Source organism: Microcebus murinus, chromosome 1 (assembly GCF_040939455.1).
Source record: "Microcebus murinus isolate Inina chromosome 1, M.murinus_Inina_mat1.0, whole genome shotgun sequence".
NCBI classification, from domain to species: Eukaryota; Metazoa; Chordata; class Mammalia; order Primates; family Cheirogaleidae; genus Microcebus; species Microcebus murinus.
The window spans coordinates 37,491,431-37,510,310 of NC_134104.1; the positions used below are offsets into that span (position 1 = coordinate 37,491,431).

Consider the following 18,880-nt stretch of genomic DNA (forward strand, 5'->3'; position numbering starts at 1 on the left):
GAAATAATTGCAACATATTTCTCTGAACCTATCATTGGAATGATGTATTTTTTCCTCTAACCTTGTAATTGCCATGATTAATACATCACTCAGTGATTTTCTGCAGCTAGAAATCAGATTCAAACATATCTGTGACCTCCATATAAAAGGAAATAAAGAAGAGACGGCCAATGTACTGCTTTTTCTTTACCGAGGTAAAAACACTAGTTTAAATGATGTAGATGCAGCTAACAATGCCTAGATTGTACACCACAAAGAGTTAATACTGCAACAAGTCATGATAAAGACTATCAAGAGAACACAGAAGGCTTCCAAAGTCTATATTCCTAGGTCAGACTAGGATCTCTGCTATGTCACCACGTAGCACTTATTGGAATGAGCAAGAGCTAATTTTTTAAAAGCTGATTTAGGCATGCCTATTATTTAGAGATCCAAATTGGGCCAGCAGGGCTTTAGGAATGGTGCTTCACAGCTCAATCTGGCCACTATAAACTCAAGCCGGTTGTATCACTACTTTCCAAGAGGAATTTAAGGGGTGTGACTGCATCCTTTCCAACCCTGCATTCCACATGTGACAAAACTGATCCAGCTGTTTGTCTGAAAGAAATTCCTTGCTGTCCTTAAAAATTAAAAGGCAAGTGGATATCCGTCCTCCAGGGGCAAGTCTCCAGCTGGAACCTGGTACAGGCAGTTGCGAAACAGAGACAGTGCCCTGGAGAGCATCTGCTTTTGAATTCTTACCTCGCCAGAGGGGGGTTAGCCCCATCTTGCTTTTTGAAATGGTAGATTCTGGATGGAGGGTGCTGACTTGGCCCAAAGCTCTTGAGAAGTGTTCATCCACTACTGACCCAATGTCTCCCTGGAAATAAGTGAAAAGGACACAGCGAGAGTTAAGGTACTCCATCTCGGCAGGCTGGTCTTTCTCCTCCTCCTCCTCCTCATCCTCCTCCTCCTCCTCCTCCTCTTGTTTGCTGGGAAGGGTGACTTCCAGAGAGTCCTGCATCTTGCTGTATACGGCTAACTTCTTCTGGGATGAAATAAACAAAACACAGTATCAAAGACAGTTTGTAAGAAAGCATTAACTAGTTAAGTTTTCACTTTAAGAAAAAAGAATCTAAATATTAACATATGTTTGCAAACTGAGTCGTCTTCATCTGTTTTACTCCCATCTTTTTCCTCCCAAAACCAGTTGCCTCCTTCCCACACACACACATAAAAAAGTCTGTGATTCCAAATTTGGCAACCAAACAGAAAACTTCATTATGAAATGGTATATTTCAAAGCAAGATTATTTTTAAATCAAGCTATACCAAAAGGAGAATGACTTTAAAAAATAGTGACAGATTGATTCCTTCTAGTTTCTCTTCTTATTTTTTGATTTATTTTTAAAGATTTAATGTACAGCAACATTATAGTTTAGAACAAAGAGGAACAGGGTAGGTGACTTAACTGGTGGTGGGTGGAGAAGACAAGAGGTTTTCATAAATAAACTAAAATAAAAACAGGAACGTAGCATCTTATAAAAGGATTTGGCAGATGTGCTGAACTCATTTCTCAAAAATCAAACTAAAATGACAAAATAAGTCTGTGTGAAGATCCATTTTGCATGGAACATATTTTTCAGATGTTCCATTTACCACCATTATCATAGAGGGAAAAAAACTTTTATTATGGCTTACTGAAAATAATACAAAATTCTTACAATATCTAACCTTTCAAACAAAAAATGATAAAACTTGATAATTTATTTACATTTTTAAAACATATGATCATAACTGTAATAATAATTAATATATATAATGTCAGGAACTCTTCTACAACTTTACATTTATTATCTCGCTTAATTTTTACAATTTAATAGAATGGTTATTATTACTATCAGTGTGTTAAAGACAAAAAAACTAAGGCACAGAAAAGTTAAGCAACTTGCCAAATGTCACAGAGCACAGCAGAATGTGAGCCAGGATGCATAATAAAAACATGCAGGTATAGATATGCATGTGTATGTATGTATTGGGGGAAGGCAGGGAAAGGTATGTAGGGTGGAAAAGAAATCTTCAAAATGTCATACTGTTTTCTGAGTAGTAATTTTGAAGTTAATTGTTATTTTCTTATTCCTAGCTTTGAATATTTCCAAATATTTGTCACTAAACACATATTACTTTTATTATCAACAACCTCAATGTGAATTACATATAAGAAGATGATGCTAAAGATAATGAAACACATTATTCTAGTGACCAAATGAACTTTCTGTATCATCTGTATATCTGTAAAACCTGATCCTTAGTCATACCATTTTTCTTATTTCTGAAAAAAAAATGCATGCTGGAAAATGAATGTGAGTAGAAATAAAGAAATCATTCCAGAATACTCAGTAGTTTTGCAAATGTTGGCAAAATACATAGCCCAGACTCTATGTTTCTAATGTAATTACTAGGTTCAAAATCTATAGCCTCAAATTAAAAATGTACTATTCAATAAATTGAACCCTTTCTTTAGCAATGAATATGTTGTTCTTGTACAAAGTGGTTCCTGAAATGTTCAGGAATATTATTATCACTTTAGGAATGTTATTTATTAATACATGTGTTGCTTTTCACTTAAAATTTTGGTCAATGTGGTTGCCACTTGCTGATGAATAGATATAATTCCCTGTGAGTGACTATGACTTCCTGATGTGAATAGATGATTGTAATGACTAGGTGGTTTTATTTTTTATAATTTACTTTTGCACAGATTTGAACATGTTTATATTTAACTTTAATAGTAAAAACACCATTGTATCATAGATTATATATAAAATGGGGGGATTGAGCTACATAGCCCCTAAGGTTAATCCTAGTTTTGAATTCTATTATAAAATTAAACAAATATTATGATTTGTTCGTCAAGTCACAGTGCTGTTTCTCTGTGTATATGCATATTTACCCAAAGAATATACTGTTTTAATCATATGCATCCATTTTCTGGCAAATATTCTGGCACATTAGAAAGAAGCACTGTGTTTATATGGAAAAGAAATTAAAACTGATCTATAGAGTAGCATCACTGTCCATAAGTGTTCATTATTATCTAGGAAACTGATTGTTTTTCCAATTAATGTCTAGTTCAGCAGCAGTTTGTAAGAGTTGGGTTTTGCATATAATTGTTTCATTTGTTTAATTTTAACATTTATTCTTTAAATAAAAGAGCCCTGCTGTGTTAGTTATTCAAATGAAAACAATGTTTTATCTCTAATTAAGCTATTAATTCTTAGATGAAATAAAATTAAAGTTATATATGCAAGATATTTAAAGGAGGAAAATCCTGATACAAATGTAAATGTAAAGTAGTATTATGATCAATAATAGTAATCATAAAATATCTTAATTTTTAAATAATAGAGTTGAATTTAAGTTATAGAGTTTCAATAAATTTAAGATTACACAATTCTAAATACTACACAATTTTGTGTTTTTCTCCTACCAATTGTTGAATAATTGTATACAAATAAATTAACCTAATAATTAGGTTAATTAAAAAATTAAGTTAAATATTAGGTAATTTTCAATATGCTATGGATGAAAAAGTAGGTAAAATCTGCCATTTTATGAAAATATCTATCAATAATATATTTAAAAAATTCTTGTCAATATCTGCATTAATTCTCTATATTCTTTATATTTCATTTGGATGTAATATATCTATATATGCAATATCTATGTTGACTCCTCTATTTAAATACAATTTGTTTGGAATGATTATAAAATGTATATTTTTTTCTTTCTTTCTTCCAGCACTTTGAGGCAGTTCTTTTATTAATTAAATAAATTTACATGGAGACTATCAAACAAATAAAACAGAAAGGGGAGCTTATGATATGCCTCCTAATAGGCAGGACATAAGAACATCTGCCACTCCCACTTGCACTTTTCTTCTAATAAAGTTAGGTTAATTTTCACAAATTATAGTGAAGTAATTTAAATATTTACATTTACAACACCATGAGCATCACAATCAACATCACTGGTAAAAGTAAGAATTCAAAGTATTCAATAGGCCTGATAATTACCTAAAGTGCCAAATTTGAATTTGCATACTTTTTTAAGTGTAAACCTGCAGAAAATAGAAATATAGAATTTAAACAATAATTGATTCATATACTGACATTCACACCATCCTAATTTTCTTCTTCATAGACTCTTGAGCCTCAACTACTTTCTGATGTCTGTGCTTTGATCACTGTAAATCAGTTCTTTGCTTTTTATAAAACTAAGTATTTTACTCATGTGTGCTTCTGCCATATACTGTATTCACTCGGTGGTTGCTCCTTGGAATGAAAGTTTCCTAGTGTTACATTCTTTCTTAAGAATAATATATTAAATTCAAAACATTAAGATTAAATATCAAATCATCGGAACCTAGATTTTATGAATCAAGCTCAAAATGTAATCTCATTCATATTTTTTCTCAAAATGCACAATCTCTTCCTAAAAATATCCAAATCTCTCAGAAATATTCATGTTTTTCTTACAAGACCCTGGAGAAATGTTGACAAAAATAAAGAAGTCATCGAAAAGGACTTCAAAGACTACAAGTTGATTGATTAATGCACATTTATGTCTCATCACCACTGCATAAGACAACTTTTACCCAGGTAAAATGATTCTGGAGTTAGGTGAGACAATGAACGGGTTAATTAGCCACAAAGTTAAAGCTAACTCACAAAGAGGTGAAAGCGTGTGGAGCAGAGTCTGCTCAGGCGGTGCAGACCATACTCAACCACCTCAAAGCCTGCCATTCCGCACAACAGCAACAAACTTTAGCAGGAATGTGCAGGGGAAAGGATTTGTCTGACAAGAGAAAGACTTCCATGTCAGGAGCCAAATACCACTAACTCCCCAAGGCTTAAGCCTACAAAACGCCAAATGATTACTGTGCATATGTGGAAACTTTTTTCCTAAGGAAACAAAACTATTTTAATGAATCATTCAAATCACTGGATCTTTAGAAACAGCTTTTTAAAAATTTCCACTGGCTATCTTCTTTAAATACAATGATTCTTTCATGTTCAAAAACATGATTGGAGCCTCTAAGAAGGAACCACTAGCCCAAGGTAAATGTTTGAAAATCATAGAGTCTATAAAAGCAGCACATTGCTCTTTGACCACATATTTTTAACTTACTTCGATAACAGAATTTTAAAAAAACATCTCAGAGAAACAAAGTTTTGATGTTTAGCCTAATGAAGGAGGATGGATCAGTTTATGAGAAGTTGGGTCAAATTAAGGAAGATATGTCACAGACCTTTTCTATATCTTATTTCATATAACTGTACTCTAACATGCAAATATTTTGTCAGGATAAGTATTCCAATTAACATATGCAAAAACTAATTTACTTGGCCAGCATCACCTAATTAATAAGTGGCAGAGATAGGATTAGAACCTATTTCTCTCTGTCTACAAAGCATGTGCCAAGAAAACAGACTATAAAAAATGAGTGTCTGTATGATATCTTAACTGAATAAACAAGCCCATAGTCAGCATGGCAACATACACTAAGATAGCCTAAAGTTATTCATAACATTAAAAAATTAGAAATATAAAGATAAATCAGTGGTATGGATATCAAGTAATGCTATGCTTTCAAAAATATATGTAATTCAAGATTAAACTGAACTTCTATTCCTAAAAATATATATTGTCTCTTTGGCGAATCAGATACATAATACAACTGCTTATAATTTTTCTGGAAAGCATGTTTTGGAAATGTGAGCAGAGCCAAATTGTGAGATATAGTCACACATTAAGATTTTTTTAAAAAAATTTTCTTAATAGTAGATCTCCCTACAAACCAAAAATAATATCACTTAACACAATGAACTACATTGGCCGATTGTGGCCATTATCAAATATCAAACCTACCACTTCCAAGGATGAAAAATTTTTAGCTTTGATGATGTTCAAAAAAATGCGCCACAGGCTTAGAGGCAATTGCGAATTTGCATTCTCAAAATGTTTTAAGCAATGATCACATCATGAGTCTATGTCTTCTCTTTCAAACCAACTATTAAATAGTTTGAATGAAACAACAGTTTCCAATGTATAAATTTCCAGTTTGTTTGTATAACCCTCTTACTTGATTTAGGATATGATATCATCCTTTTAGAAATTTATCTATTATTCATTCATTCACCTAATTTTCAATTCATTCCCACTTTGTGTCAGGAATTGTGCAAAGACTTGCAACCACAAAGATGAAAGTCATAGCCTGCTCTTGAAATCAAACTTCTCATAGTTAGTTGGAAGAGTATGGTAAATGCAATGGTAAATAAAGAGAGCCTCATGATTTATCCATATGGCTAATTGTGTTATTTTCCTAAGTAGCCAATATTCTAAAATTTTAAAATAAGAAAACGAAGAAGGTAACATTAGGTAAATTACTGATAGTTTTCTTATTTCTAAAAAAGCCCAGATAGAAAGGGTACACAATAGAAAGAGAACTGAAATGAGAAAAAGGATTTGACCAAAACTAGTTCCATGTGTCTGAGAAAGTCACAGAACCTTTTGGCTGTTAGCTTCCTCTTCTGAAAATAAGGAATTTTGACTTGATTATCTCAGAGCTCTCGTCCAAGTTTGTATCCTAATAAGCAACATGCTGGAGCTCTATAAAAACTCACACTTAATTTTGTTTCTTATGTTGGCCACTTCTTCTGATATTGCAGGATTCTAGCCAAAAAAACCTCTACAGACCACTGAAGACTAATTCATTTCCAGACATGGGTCATCTAGCCCAATTCCTAGTAATTAGTTATGGTGCTTCCTTTATCTATCTTCATATTAACAAGAAAGGATACATCCTTAGAGTGCCACTACTTTATCCTCCAAGAACAAGTGTCTGGGCATACTAAAACGATATAGTTTTAAGGGGAAAAGTCACCTGTTGCGTTTAGGTCATTCTTTTTGTTGTCTACTAAAGAAGGAGACATGTGAAAAATGTTTCAGTTACCCCAGTTCTGGCCACACTTGTAAATTACTGTCATAAATCTGGTATCCACTTAAATATCAGTAAATATGGCATTCGTGAGTTGTTCTAGCAGCAGCTGTTTGGATCCAATGATTCAACACACTCTTAGGGTCTTCCTAAATGAGTAGTCAAAGCAGAAAACCAGCTCCTTAAAGAGGTGTGTTTTGAGAGCCTCAGAGTAGAGCCTTGCCCCAAATTTTTGCCTTAGTGTGTCTGCCACAGAGTAAAATTCAACTATTAGGAAGTCTTTGTTTCGTGAATGAAAATTTATTTTGGCGGGTAATAACTTAAATCATTATCTATTACTGGATGTATTCGTTTGGGGATTTCTTTTACTAAGCTGGAAAAAGAGCCTAAGTGAATGAGATGCAAGTTAAGCACTCAGATTTTAGAATAATAGTCACCTAACTCACAAATCTGCTTTAAGATCTGCCCTAGGCATCATGGGCAGATAGAGCATAGAGCAGTTTTATTCTCATTGAAAATTCCCTTTGCATAGACAGATACAAGACCACACACACACACACACACACACACACACACACACACACACCGCCCAACACGGTCAGCTTAGCCCCTCTTCTGTAGTAGTCTGCACAGGAGAACACTGTTCTCCCCTCTGAACACCCTCATTTCCCATCTTATGTGTTATGTCTGTGCCATCTCCAACTTTGTAAAAGGTAAGATATTTACTAAGTGCTAGGCAAAGTAGGACTTCCTTGCATTTAGCCAAAATACCCTTCACTTACATTTCTAGAGTGTCACCTTGTCCTGGCATTTGATTTCTTGGTGAACACATCCTATGTGTATGATTTTTATGGATCTCAGTCCTGCCCTTACCATCATTATTGTATTCTCCATTCTGGTTGACTGCCAGAGACAACAGTTAAGTTATTTTAATGATTAATTTTTTCTTTGGCTTTGAATTTTCTGGCTGGAAAGGTATTGGGAGCATGAAGCTGTGGGGCACTTTAAGCTTCTAAGTCTCTGCAGTCAAGTTAATTTGTGTATTGTAGAATTATAGAGGCTGTTCTTTCTCAAAGAAGTCCTGTATGAGTTCTTATAAATCCACTTAAGTCCTTACAAACAGTTTTAAGAAAAGTAGATCCTCTGCCTTAAACAAGTTGACTGTGAATTGAAACTATTTAGGTTATAATTGTATTCTTTCCTCTCGATGAATCTAAACTTATGTTTAGGCATTGCAATGATATATGAGGCACTTAAAACTGACTGTTAATACCACTTCCTATATTTTATTTTAGAAGAGTAAATGTTCATTTGCTAAGTGGATATTCTGCCTCATCAACAAAAGATGCAACATGGATAGCATAAGTCATTAGCATAATACTAATGCTTGCGAAAAGCCTTTGGAATGCCTAACTTAAAAAAAATATGCTACCAAGGACTTGGAAAGCATCTCAAACTCCAAGGCCAAAGAATCTACTGCATATTAATCTTCTTTATCAAAAAAGTTGATTGGGGACCTGAAGACAAAAATAAACCTATTATGCCAGGGCAAAAAAATAAGCAAACAAACAAACAAAAAACTTGTGAAACTGCATGGCATGGTGAAAAGATGCTATACTGGGAGAGGGAGATCTGGGAGTCCTAATTTTTTCACCTGCCAGCTTTGAAATTTTTAGCCAGGCATTTCAGTCTTATGAATATCCATTTTTTCATTTGTAAAAGGAAGGGTTTAAGTCATGCTTTTCCAGGATTTGTCTCTGAGAAGCAGAATTTCAGAGCAAGTCCAGAAAGAGTCTGAAAAAACACCTTACAAAATTTATAACTGGAGTTTTGCCTTTCAAGGCCACCTAATTCTTTTAAATGAAAGCATTCATGCAGATTCACTCAAATATTATTCTTGAAAAGGAGAGAGTAAATATACTCTGCCAAAGTGTGACTGTTAAAACCCCCAGGTACAATTTAGAAAACTAGTGATTGTTTTCTGTCTCATTTATAAACGTGAAGTTTTGCTTTAAGTATCTTCCTAATGGGGAGGAGGGTGATTTAGACACAGACTGTCTTCATTTAAGATGAGAAGTTCACTGAGTATGAAGGAAATCTATGATTTTATGTTATTACCTTCAATTTTTCCTGACACATATTTCGAAATTTTCTGATGGTTCTGACCTACCGTCACTGCTAGAATACAAGCAAGTGCATTCCTTTCTACACACGTTCTGCAGTGTCATCAGCTTTCAAAGCATGTGTCCAGAGACTGAGTCAAGAGTTCTCCTGAGGAGATGTTAAGGACTGCTATATTAAAGCTACAGAGAGATGGTGGGCACAGGGAACAGGTTGCTCAGCATCCTTCAGTAATTCATGGCTCTACAGAACACACATAAAATTTATGTATAGCCATGCAATTTCTAGGAATCGATGTCAGGGGCCATAAATTTTACTCTTCAGATATATTTACAGATTACATTGACTCATTTTGCCTACTGTATGCCTAAGGAACACATTGCAATGCAGCCTGATGTATCTGTAGTTAACAATGTTTTTAAGACATTCACCTGTTGTCCACCTACAACATATACATATGTTCAATAAAAACCTAAACTTAAAATTTCAAATGTACATATGTGCTTTTAGGGGAAAAGTGAGAGTACACATGTCTGAAGAATGAAGTTCTGTTATCTCAAAAATAATTTTCAAAGTTATATCATCATATATTAGAGGGAAAACATGTTTAAAATCCATCATAATGAACCATACACTAACTTATAAAGTCTTCAGAGCTAAACAGATTTGAGGGGAAAATCAATTACATCTTATAATAAAGATACATTACTACAATTGAATATAGAAGTAATACAAAACTTAATGCTCTCTTTTCTAGCATTTTATAAATTACTCTTGAACTTTCTTGATAACTCTCTTACTTTTTTTGCTCCTTTTCTTTTCTTCCCCCCCTCAACAAATTACTTTTTCAAATGCACTGGTAGCTGTGCCCTTATTTTTGTCTCCCAGGCAAGTTACTACTAGGGGTCACTTCCCATGTACGGAGAAAACAATCTTCGTGGATAATAATGATAAAACTTTATGGAATGCAAAAACAACCAAAATATGTATTCTCGGATGACAGCATTAGGGCCAAATCAATATTAGTCCCACTTCACCCACGCACCGCATAGTCTAAAAATGCTGTCAGCCTGATAAGAATTTCCTGATTTACTCTTTTTTCCAATAGAAAATGTAGGTCATCAAAATAAACTCCTGACAGTAAAAGAACAGTAGTTACACTGTCAAGTCTCTTTTTATTTTGCTGGCTGGTTATGGTCAAATAGTTTTGTTACTTGACAGAAAAAGAAATCTTAAGCCATTTTAGTAAAAGCAACATGAAAATTTCCAAGCATACCTCTCAACTAAATTCTATGATCAAGTAAGCCTAATATCTACTTAAACGGTGTCTACAAAATTCCAAAATATTATAGATGTTGATCATTGTACAACTCATCAACATAGACAAATCAGGTTTAGAAAAAAAGAAAAAGGACATTCTTCAGTGTTTTGATGGATTTAGCAAAAGAATGGAATTTGGGGACTGAATATTAAGGCTGTTGCAAAAGTTAGATAAAATATTTAGAGCAATTTCTTACGGAAAACTAACTTTTATGATTGGTAATTTGTAATTTTTTTGATACTGAATTTTATTTTCTAGTTCAAAACAGGTCTTACAATACTAACTCCCACCGTAGATTCATATTTCAATGGAATTAATTTGACAGCTCTAAAATATAAAATTTTATTTGAAACTTCTATACTAGTTTCTAATTTTTTAAGAGGGAAAGTATCTTTCCAAATATTTAGTAATGCTGAGTCTGTTGCTTGTCCACATTCCAACTGATAACTGAAGGCCCCTAGTCTCAGAGATCAAGGAAAGAGTGCTTCATCTGGGGCTGAGTGTTTATAAAATGCAAAAACTAGGGTCTCTTTCCGTCACTTGCCTGATTTTACCTTCACCGTTTTCTCCATTGCTTATATATATATAGTTTATATTTAAAGCTAAAGAAAAACAAACAGCATAATCAAAATGTTTTCATCTGTCACCCTTGACCACAAATTGCAAAATGCTTCCCCATTCCCCTCCGGAAAAGCCATTTTGCTTTGAAATGCTAAAGTTGCAGAATATTTAAAAAAAAAAAAAAAAAAGATAGCAAGAAAGTGAGGCTAATTTCACTTTGCCCTGACTGGTCCCACTTAAGCTGGTACTGTTTAGCAGATGAATCTGGGGCATGTACCCTCCAGAATCAGCTGAATTTCACAGTCCCTAAATGCTAAACAGAAAGTTATGATTTCTTTCCAAAGAGTAGCAGTATAATTCTAGCAAAGAGACAGAAGTAGAGGAAATATAGAAATTAAAAGGCCAGATTAATTGAAGGACCTAATCCTTACAGCCACAACAAAACATGGTTCTCAAAAAACTGAAAAATAAATAAATCAACAAATTCTATGGATAATAATTTTCTAACCACATCTAGTCGCATTTTTTCAGCTTTGCCAGATCAACTCACCCTAATTCCCATAATCTGAGGAAGTCCCTATACTGTATGGCCCCTTGCCACATACATACATTTTTTTTTTTTTTATGTAGCGCTTGCTAAACCTTGGCACACTCTTTGTTGTGTCCAGAGAGTAATGTCCAAAGGCACCTGGTTCCAAATTCCCCGGAACTCTGTCTACCCTGCTTTCTAAAGTAACTATATCATTGCCCCAGTTCTCGGCCCCTTTTTAAGGGATATTTTCAGTTACTCTTGGCACCACTGAGACCCAGCACCCAGAGATCCAAAGTTACCTCTAAGCTCGGGGACGTGCTGTCAACAGACTGAACACTTACTACAACAAGCTCTGTGCTTGCTGGGATTGGAAAATGAATGAATAACATTGCAATCCATCTCTGTCCTGTAAGCCACAGTCTTAGGGAGAAAGACTCTATGGAGAAGTTGAAGCAACGTCTAACAGACGTTACACTAGACCATTGTTTCACCATAAGTCTCAGATCACTTCATAAACTCACTGTCCAGGTAGCCTCCGTACCTCGGTGACACACTTCATTCTCCTAATCAAGAAAAGCCTGAAACACTCTACTTTTCCAAAGGAAACAAAATCGTATGTTTAAAGAAGTTTACTCACATAGTCCTAAGACAGATGCCCTTGGTGAGCTTCAGAGAACTGAGTCCTAAGAGCTAGGGTGGCTATGAGGAGCTGTCTCTGAGCTCGGGTGACAACAGCTCAATGAAGCCCCCAGCCAGGTAATGCCTCGCCCACCAGTGCACCCCGCTGTTCTTCCCTTCCCAAAGCCTCTCCTCCTCCTCCTCCTCTCTTCGCATGGCTTTTTGCTCACGGGCGCTCCCGCAGGTCCCAGAGCATCCTCCGCGCAACCGGTCGCCAGAGCCTCAGACCGATACTCTCTCGGTGCCCCTCGCCCCCGCCCCCGGCAGGCTGCCCAGTCGGTGACTCACCTGCTGGCCAGGTTGGGGCGCCGGATGGTAGCAGGCTGTGGGGCAGGTTGCAGCTGCCACAGGGTTGGGCAGATACTGGGACGCTCCATACGGCTGCGGGTGATACATCACCGCCGCACAACTCATGGCAGCCGGGGCAGCGGCGGCCCCCGAGCTGCCGCCGCCTCTCTACGCGCTGGCGAGAGCGGCCCCGCCGCCGCCGCCGCAGCTGCCGCCTCTGTTGCTGCTCCAGCTGCTACTGCGGCGAAGGCGGGTCCTCGGCGGCCGCGGGCTCCGCGCGGGGCGCGGGCTCGGGAGGGGTTGGCAATCAGCGGGGGCCCATGCGCGGGCACCTTCATCTTCAGCCCCTCCGGGTGCCCCCTTGCCCGCGCTTATGTAGCGGCTCAAGGACGCAGCCGCCTGCTGCGCGGCTGGGGCATGACAGTGCCCGGCTCCGGCAAGGGCAGCGGCGCCCACGACAGCGCCAGTCACAGCCGCAGCCGGGCCGGGGTCAGGCAGCCACGGAGAGCCGGGCCTCTGGTTTGCATATACACAATGCACGCCCGGGGCTCGTCCTATCACCAGCGCTCCCGGCTGGGCGAGGACCGGGAGGTGGGGGCAGAGGGAGGGGAGCGCTGGGGAGGAGCAGGAGCACTTCGCCTCCCCAGGCTCCGAGGCCGAGATTTTGCAAAGTTCCTCCAACTCAGTCCGCCGCGGGCGGGTCACCCAGCAGGGGGACCCCGGGGAGGGCCGGCTGCGGATTGGAGAGAAGTTTGCAGCCCTCTCCGCCTCCCAGCATGGGATGGTGGTGGGAGGGGAATGGTATGCAAAAGCTCCGCGCCCTCAGAGCTCAGCTGGTTCTCACCCAGTTTCTGTCACCTGGCCGCCAGGGCGAGGGCTTGCCAACACCAAGGAGCTTTTATAGGGAACACCAGCCCAGAGGCTAGGGACAAATGAAGGCCAGGCATACAAAGAGGTAAAGCAGAGCAGACGCAAAGTACACAGGAATTAGCTCCCACATTGAAAATAACCATAAGTGAAAGTTAACATTGCAAGTGCGCACATGCCAAGAATGCAACACAAGTAATATCCGCTTTAAGTTTATACCTTTACGGTATGACATTCTTGTGAAACGTCCACCTTTTCTGGCTTTTACAGCCTGATTTCCATAGAGCAATAGAAAATAATTGATCAAATCCATTAAACTACTATTTAAATGTTCATTTATTTGCAAGTGGCTTATAAGATTCTCCAAAATAAAAAAGAAATCTGTAGGAATATAATCGAACTCCAATATAATCAGTAGAAATGAATTATACTCACTTAATAAATGAGCGAACTATAGCTCTGACCTTTAACACACACACACACACACGCACACACACACACACACACACACACATATCCTCATATAAAGGTATCCTCTTTTATGACTCAGAACAATCTCTTACTTTCACAGTCTGTCCTTTCTTGGAGATGTCAGTCAGTTTGGATGTCAAATGTACTGATGTTGTCATGGACTGAATTGTCTCTCCCTGAAAGTTCATATACTGAAGCCCTAACCCCCAAAGTGACTATATTGGGAAACAGGGTATTTAAGGAAGCAATTAGGATTAAATGAGTCATAATAGTGAGACCTTATTCTGAAATGGCTGATGTCCTTACAAGAACACAACATACCAGAGATATCTCTCTCTCTTTCTCTGCAAGGGCACAGAGCAAATGCCATCTAATAAGCAAGTGAAAAGGCAGCGGTCTACAAGCCAGGAAGAGAGGTCTCACCTAAAATCAACACTGACCACACCTGGATTTTGGAATTCTAGACTCCAGAACTGTGAAAAAAAAAGTCTGTTTTTTAGGCCACCCAGTTTGTGGTATTTTGTTGTGGCAGCCCTAGCAGACTAATACAGACGTACAGTTCTAATATTGTTAATGTTTACATAATTGTGTATGTGTGTATGCATAATTACACAATGCACACGTGCATACAAGTACACTCACACACTCAAACATACAAACAATAATCATTGGATAAGAACTGAATATTAAAAACATATTTATTAAGGGCTTGCACAGTTTGGACTTTAAATTGTGTTCTTTGTAGTGAGCTAATATTCCTATCAATAAGATATATAAGAATTTACCTTAAATGTTTCATTGCCTTTCCAAGTTGACATCTCCTGGTCAGATCCCTTTCCTGTGTTCCAGACTCATCTATTCAGCTTCTCTCTAGAAGATCCCAACGTTTACATTTCTACTGACTCTTTCCCCTCATCTCCTTATCTCTGTTGCTATAATCCTTAGTTCACTCAGCATCTCTAACCCAGACTCCTGCAAGAGGTTCCTATCGGATTTCCAGGCCCCGTGTTGAGCTTTCTCCACAATTTATATTCCTACTCTTCAATAATCCAGCCACTGAAGATTCGACAGATGATGCATCCCTCTTTTAAAAAATTTCGCAGTAGCTCCCCACAGTCTATAGTCTCAACTTTATAACTTTCAAACTGTAGCCAATGTGTATGACATTATCTCCTGAAACTGTTCAACAGCCATCTGAATTGAAATCTTCCTTTCTAGGAAGGAGCTATAGTATCTCCTACCATCATGTCATTTTACAAGTGTGCAGAACATCTGCACCAACACATCCCCTCTCTTTCTTCACTTGCTAGCTTATTCTTGTTCTTCAAGTAATTGTCTTGTAAAACATCCAGTAGAGACCAGCTTTAATGCCTCTATTCTTGGCAACTCCAGAACTCTATCAGTATTGCTGTCATCATAATAATATTCAGCTACTTGATTTGAAATTCCTTATTTGTGCATCTCCCCAACATGACCATGGCTGCTTGAGAGCAGGGACTGTGACTTTTATCTCTGAATTTCAATCATATTATGCCTAGCTTAACAAACATTCATTGAATAAATAAAGTATAATAAGGGAAGAAAAAAACTATTTGAAGAGCTTACAAACTCACAGGGTTGAAATTAGTCAAGGTTAGAACATGGGACATGTTACAAACTCTGTTTCAAGCCTTCTGTTGTATGTTAGAATGAGAAGGTCCTTGTTATGTGAAAAATAAATTAGGACCTAGAGTGTAAAGTGACTGAATGAGGCCACAGAGTTAGTTGTGAGGACAGATCTTTCTCAGAATCAAACCTCCTGTTCAAACACTTAACTCCTCCAAATGTTTTCAAATAACTTAAGATATCTGTAGTTAATTATTTTTGTATGATTATGACTTCAATATCTGTCTCCTCTACTAGACTATTGCAGAGGTCATTTATAGCTCATTCATCCTCATATCTAACATTTAGAAGATATTTAGTATACATTTTTCAAATGAGAAAATAAAGCCAGAACTAGATTCAACATGACCAAACCCTCAACTACTACATTTTTCATGTGCCCCATATAGCTTCTAGTGTTGTCAATACTTATTATAAGACAAAGATTAGTTCTTAGATACTAATAAGTCAAACTAAAAGTTTGAAGATGTTTAGCAAAATCTTCCTACAATGCAACATGCTTTTATGAATGCCTCTTTTTATTTCTATATTTTACTGATGGAAGAAAATGCTGGCCAGAAGTAGAACATAGAAGAATGGGTAGAATAGGAAAAGAAAATAGCTTATCAAAGGCTACAGTCTTAGTGGGGTCATTAATTAAAATAAGGATAATTCCTACAAACGTAAGCTAAGTTGGAGTTCTAGTGGGAAAGCAGATATACCTGACTTCTCTCAGGTAGATAGTTAGGGTTTTAGAATGGAAAAACAATCAAAAGGATCATCAGTTTAAAACATCCTATTTCAAAGATAAGCAAACATGGTCTGATTAAAGTCTCCTAGAGAACTGGTGGCAGAACTAAAACCAAAGTTCTATGTCTCTTAGTCTTGGTTCAGTTCTTTCCTTCATCCTAAAATAATGACATATAAACAAACACATATTTGTATTTACATGCATACACACATTACACATACAAGCATAAGTATACATGTTCATACATATTTACTTATGCATATACATGCACATGTGCAAAAGAAGTTTTTGATCAGATCATCCTTTGATCAACTTGGAGATGCAGAAAAGAAGTCATGGTAGGGTGGATGTAGGCTAGTTGCATTTATCGAGAATGATTCACTCAGATCAGAAAATGTGATCTGACCACTGGTGTACTCACTATCATCTCTACTATGTGCAGGTGTCACAATTACTTGGAAAACATAGCAATGGTATAGGATTTGATTATATGCACTTCTGAGCTAAAATTTTTCAGAATTTACCCTTTTATCTTTTCTTCTTCTTTCACACTACTCTACCTTTCAACTGGTTCAGTTCTGATGTGGAACCTGATCCTAAATGACCTTAAACGCTACTAACTCCAGAATCATGGGTTCACAGTCACTATACTTTTGGGCCCCATTCACCAGATTTCCCAGAATATTCCCAAATTTTCCAACTGGTATGTAGTGAGGTGGACCCCCAAAACTAGTTTTATCTGGAGGAGTATCTTGAAATGGATTTTCCCAATATATTTGCAATAAAATAGGAAACCAAAGGGGAGAGCTCATTTTTGAATGCTGACAGTTAGGCCTGCATTTAATTTGGGGTCTCAGTGTAAGAGAACATCTGGTTCCTATATTACATGTATAGGGACATCTAAACCTATGTATGCAAATCCCTTCAGCCACCACAGAGCTGACACTTGACCAGGCCTTTAGCCTAAACTGAGACCAATGATAATGCAGACTGCTCTAGGAATCATGGCTCTAAAGAGACGGGCCTGTACCATCTGTGCAGGATATTTGCAGGTCTTGAGTATAGAAATACGGTTGTTCTAAGCAGAAAAGTGCCCCCCCCCAAAGATGGCCACAGTCTAATCCCTGGAACCTATGAATATATTATCTTAACTTAGAAAAAGGGAGTTAAGATTACAGATGGAATTAAGGCTTCCAATCAGTGGATTTTAAGATAGGAAGATAATCTTGGTTGGGGGGAGGGGACGGCAATACAATCACAAGGGTTCTCATAGTGAGGCAGACAAGAGATAGAGGAGTCAGTTTCATAATGACACAAAATAAGAAAAAATACTCCACGGACTACTACTGACTTTGAAGATGGAAAATTGTGAGCCAAGAAATGCAGGCTGCCTCTGGAAGCTGAAAAAGGCAAGAACATGGACTCCTCAGAAGGAATACAGCCCTGCTGACAGCGGTGAAACCCACTGTGGACTTCTGACCTCCAGAACCATAAGATAAATTTGCATTGTTTCAAGCCACTAGGTTTGTGATAATTGGTTATAGTAACAATGGGAAACTAATATAATAGTTTAATGGAGCAGAGGAAGAGAAGGCTTTTGCTGAGCAAGTCTCCTTTCCCCTACAGTTTCCTCTGAGGAGAGGCACCATAGGAAGAAGGACCATGAGAGGTCTTCTAAAGCTCAGGACCAGGGAGAAACTGGTTGCCTGGACCTAAGAGTGCTTCCATTGGTGCCAATGGGATAGAAGTAAAACCTGTAGGTCAAAACTCACAGGTACAGAAGTAAGATCACTTTATTGCGTTGTTCTTCAGGATCATTTGCATTAAACAGTCCCTCCTCAATGTGTCGTAACTTTACTATGTTTCTCTAACCTGCTTATCCATGTCCTCTTGCAACTATTGCATCCTATCTTCTCCACCATGCTCAAATCCCTTAATTCACATTTCTCCACTTTTCCGTTTCCCTTCAACCCCATCACCCTATCAAAACGTATTAAGGTCATCAGTAACGGACATGTTGCCAAATTGAAAGTTCATTACTTAAACCTCATTTTAATTGATGCGGTTTACTCCTCCAGATAAAATTAGTTTGGGGGGGAGGGTTCAACTCACTAAAGTCCAGCTGGAAAGTTTGGGAATATTCTAGGAAATCTGGTGTGTGGGGCCCAAAATTATGGTGAATTAACCCTGCCTTAAAAGTTTCTCTTCACTTGATATACTTCCATGATATCTTCCTGTTTTAATCTATCTCTATACACTTTGGCTATTCTTTCTCAGTTTCCTTTGTTAACACATCCTCTACCTAAACTTTAAATATTGAATGTCTTAGTACTTGCTTCTGGGCCCTTTTCTGATCCTTAGACAGTGCTTCTTGCAGAGATTTTATTTGTACTATGATTCAAAGTGGTAGTTTTTCTGATGATTTTACAACAAGTGGTAAAGTGGTCCTTTCTCTTATTAATTCTTCTCATAATGTTGTTAGATTAGAATGGATGGTGCTAGCTACAAGTGGAAGATCTTATCTAAAGACTCTGAGACTGGGGTTCCATCTGTAACAATTAATGATGAGGTTACTTTTACTCTTCATAGTTTGTTTTATTTAATGAAAAGTGAGACTTTAAATATTTTTGGTTATTCAGCAGAGACACATAGCAAATGACAGCCAGTA

At 37.3% G+C, this 18,880-nt stretch overlaps 1 protein-coding gene across 4 annotated transcripts in view; it reads right to left on the reverse strand.

Moving 5' to 3' along the window:
• Nucleotides 1-12,613, reverse strand: part of VGLL3 (vestigial like family member 3) — a 48,804-nt gene extending 36,191 nt beyond the window's left edge. For 2 of the 4 annotated variants that reach the window (XM_076000924.1, XM_076000927.1), the window contains exons 1-2: nucleotides 12,480-12,613; nucleotides 742-1,027 (exon numbers count right to left, since the gene is read on the reverse strand). In XM_076000924.1, the coding sequence (XP_075857039.1) occupies nucleotides 742-1,027; nucleotides 12,480-12,605 (412 nt within the window). In that variant the 5' untranslated portion in view covers nucleotides 12,606-12,613. The remainder of the gene's footprint in view (nucleotides 1-741; nucleotides 1,028-12,479) is intronic. The other 2 variants (XM_076000935.1, XM_076000925.1) reach the window with 2 other exon arrangements.
• Nucleotides 12,614-18,880: the final 6,267 nt, after the last annotated feature.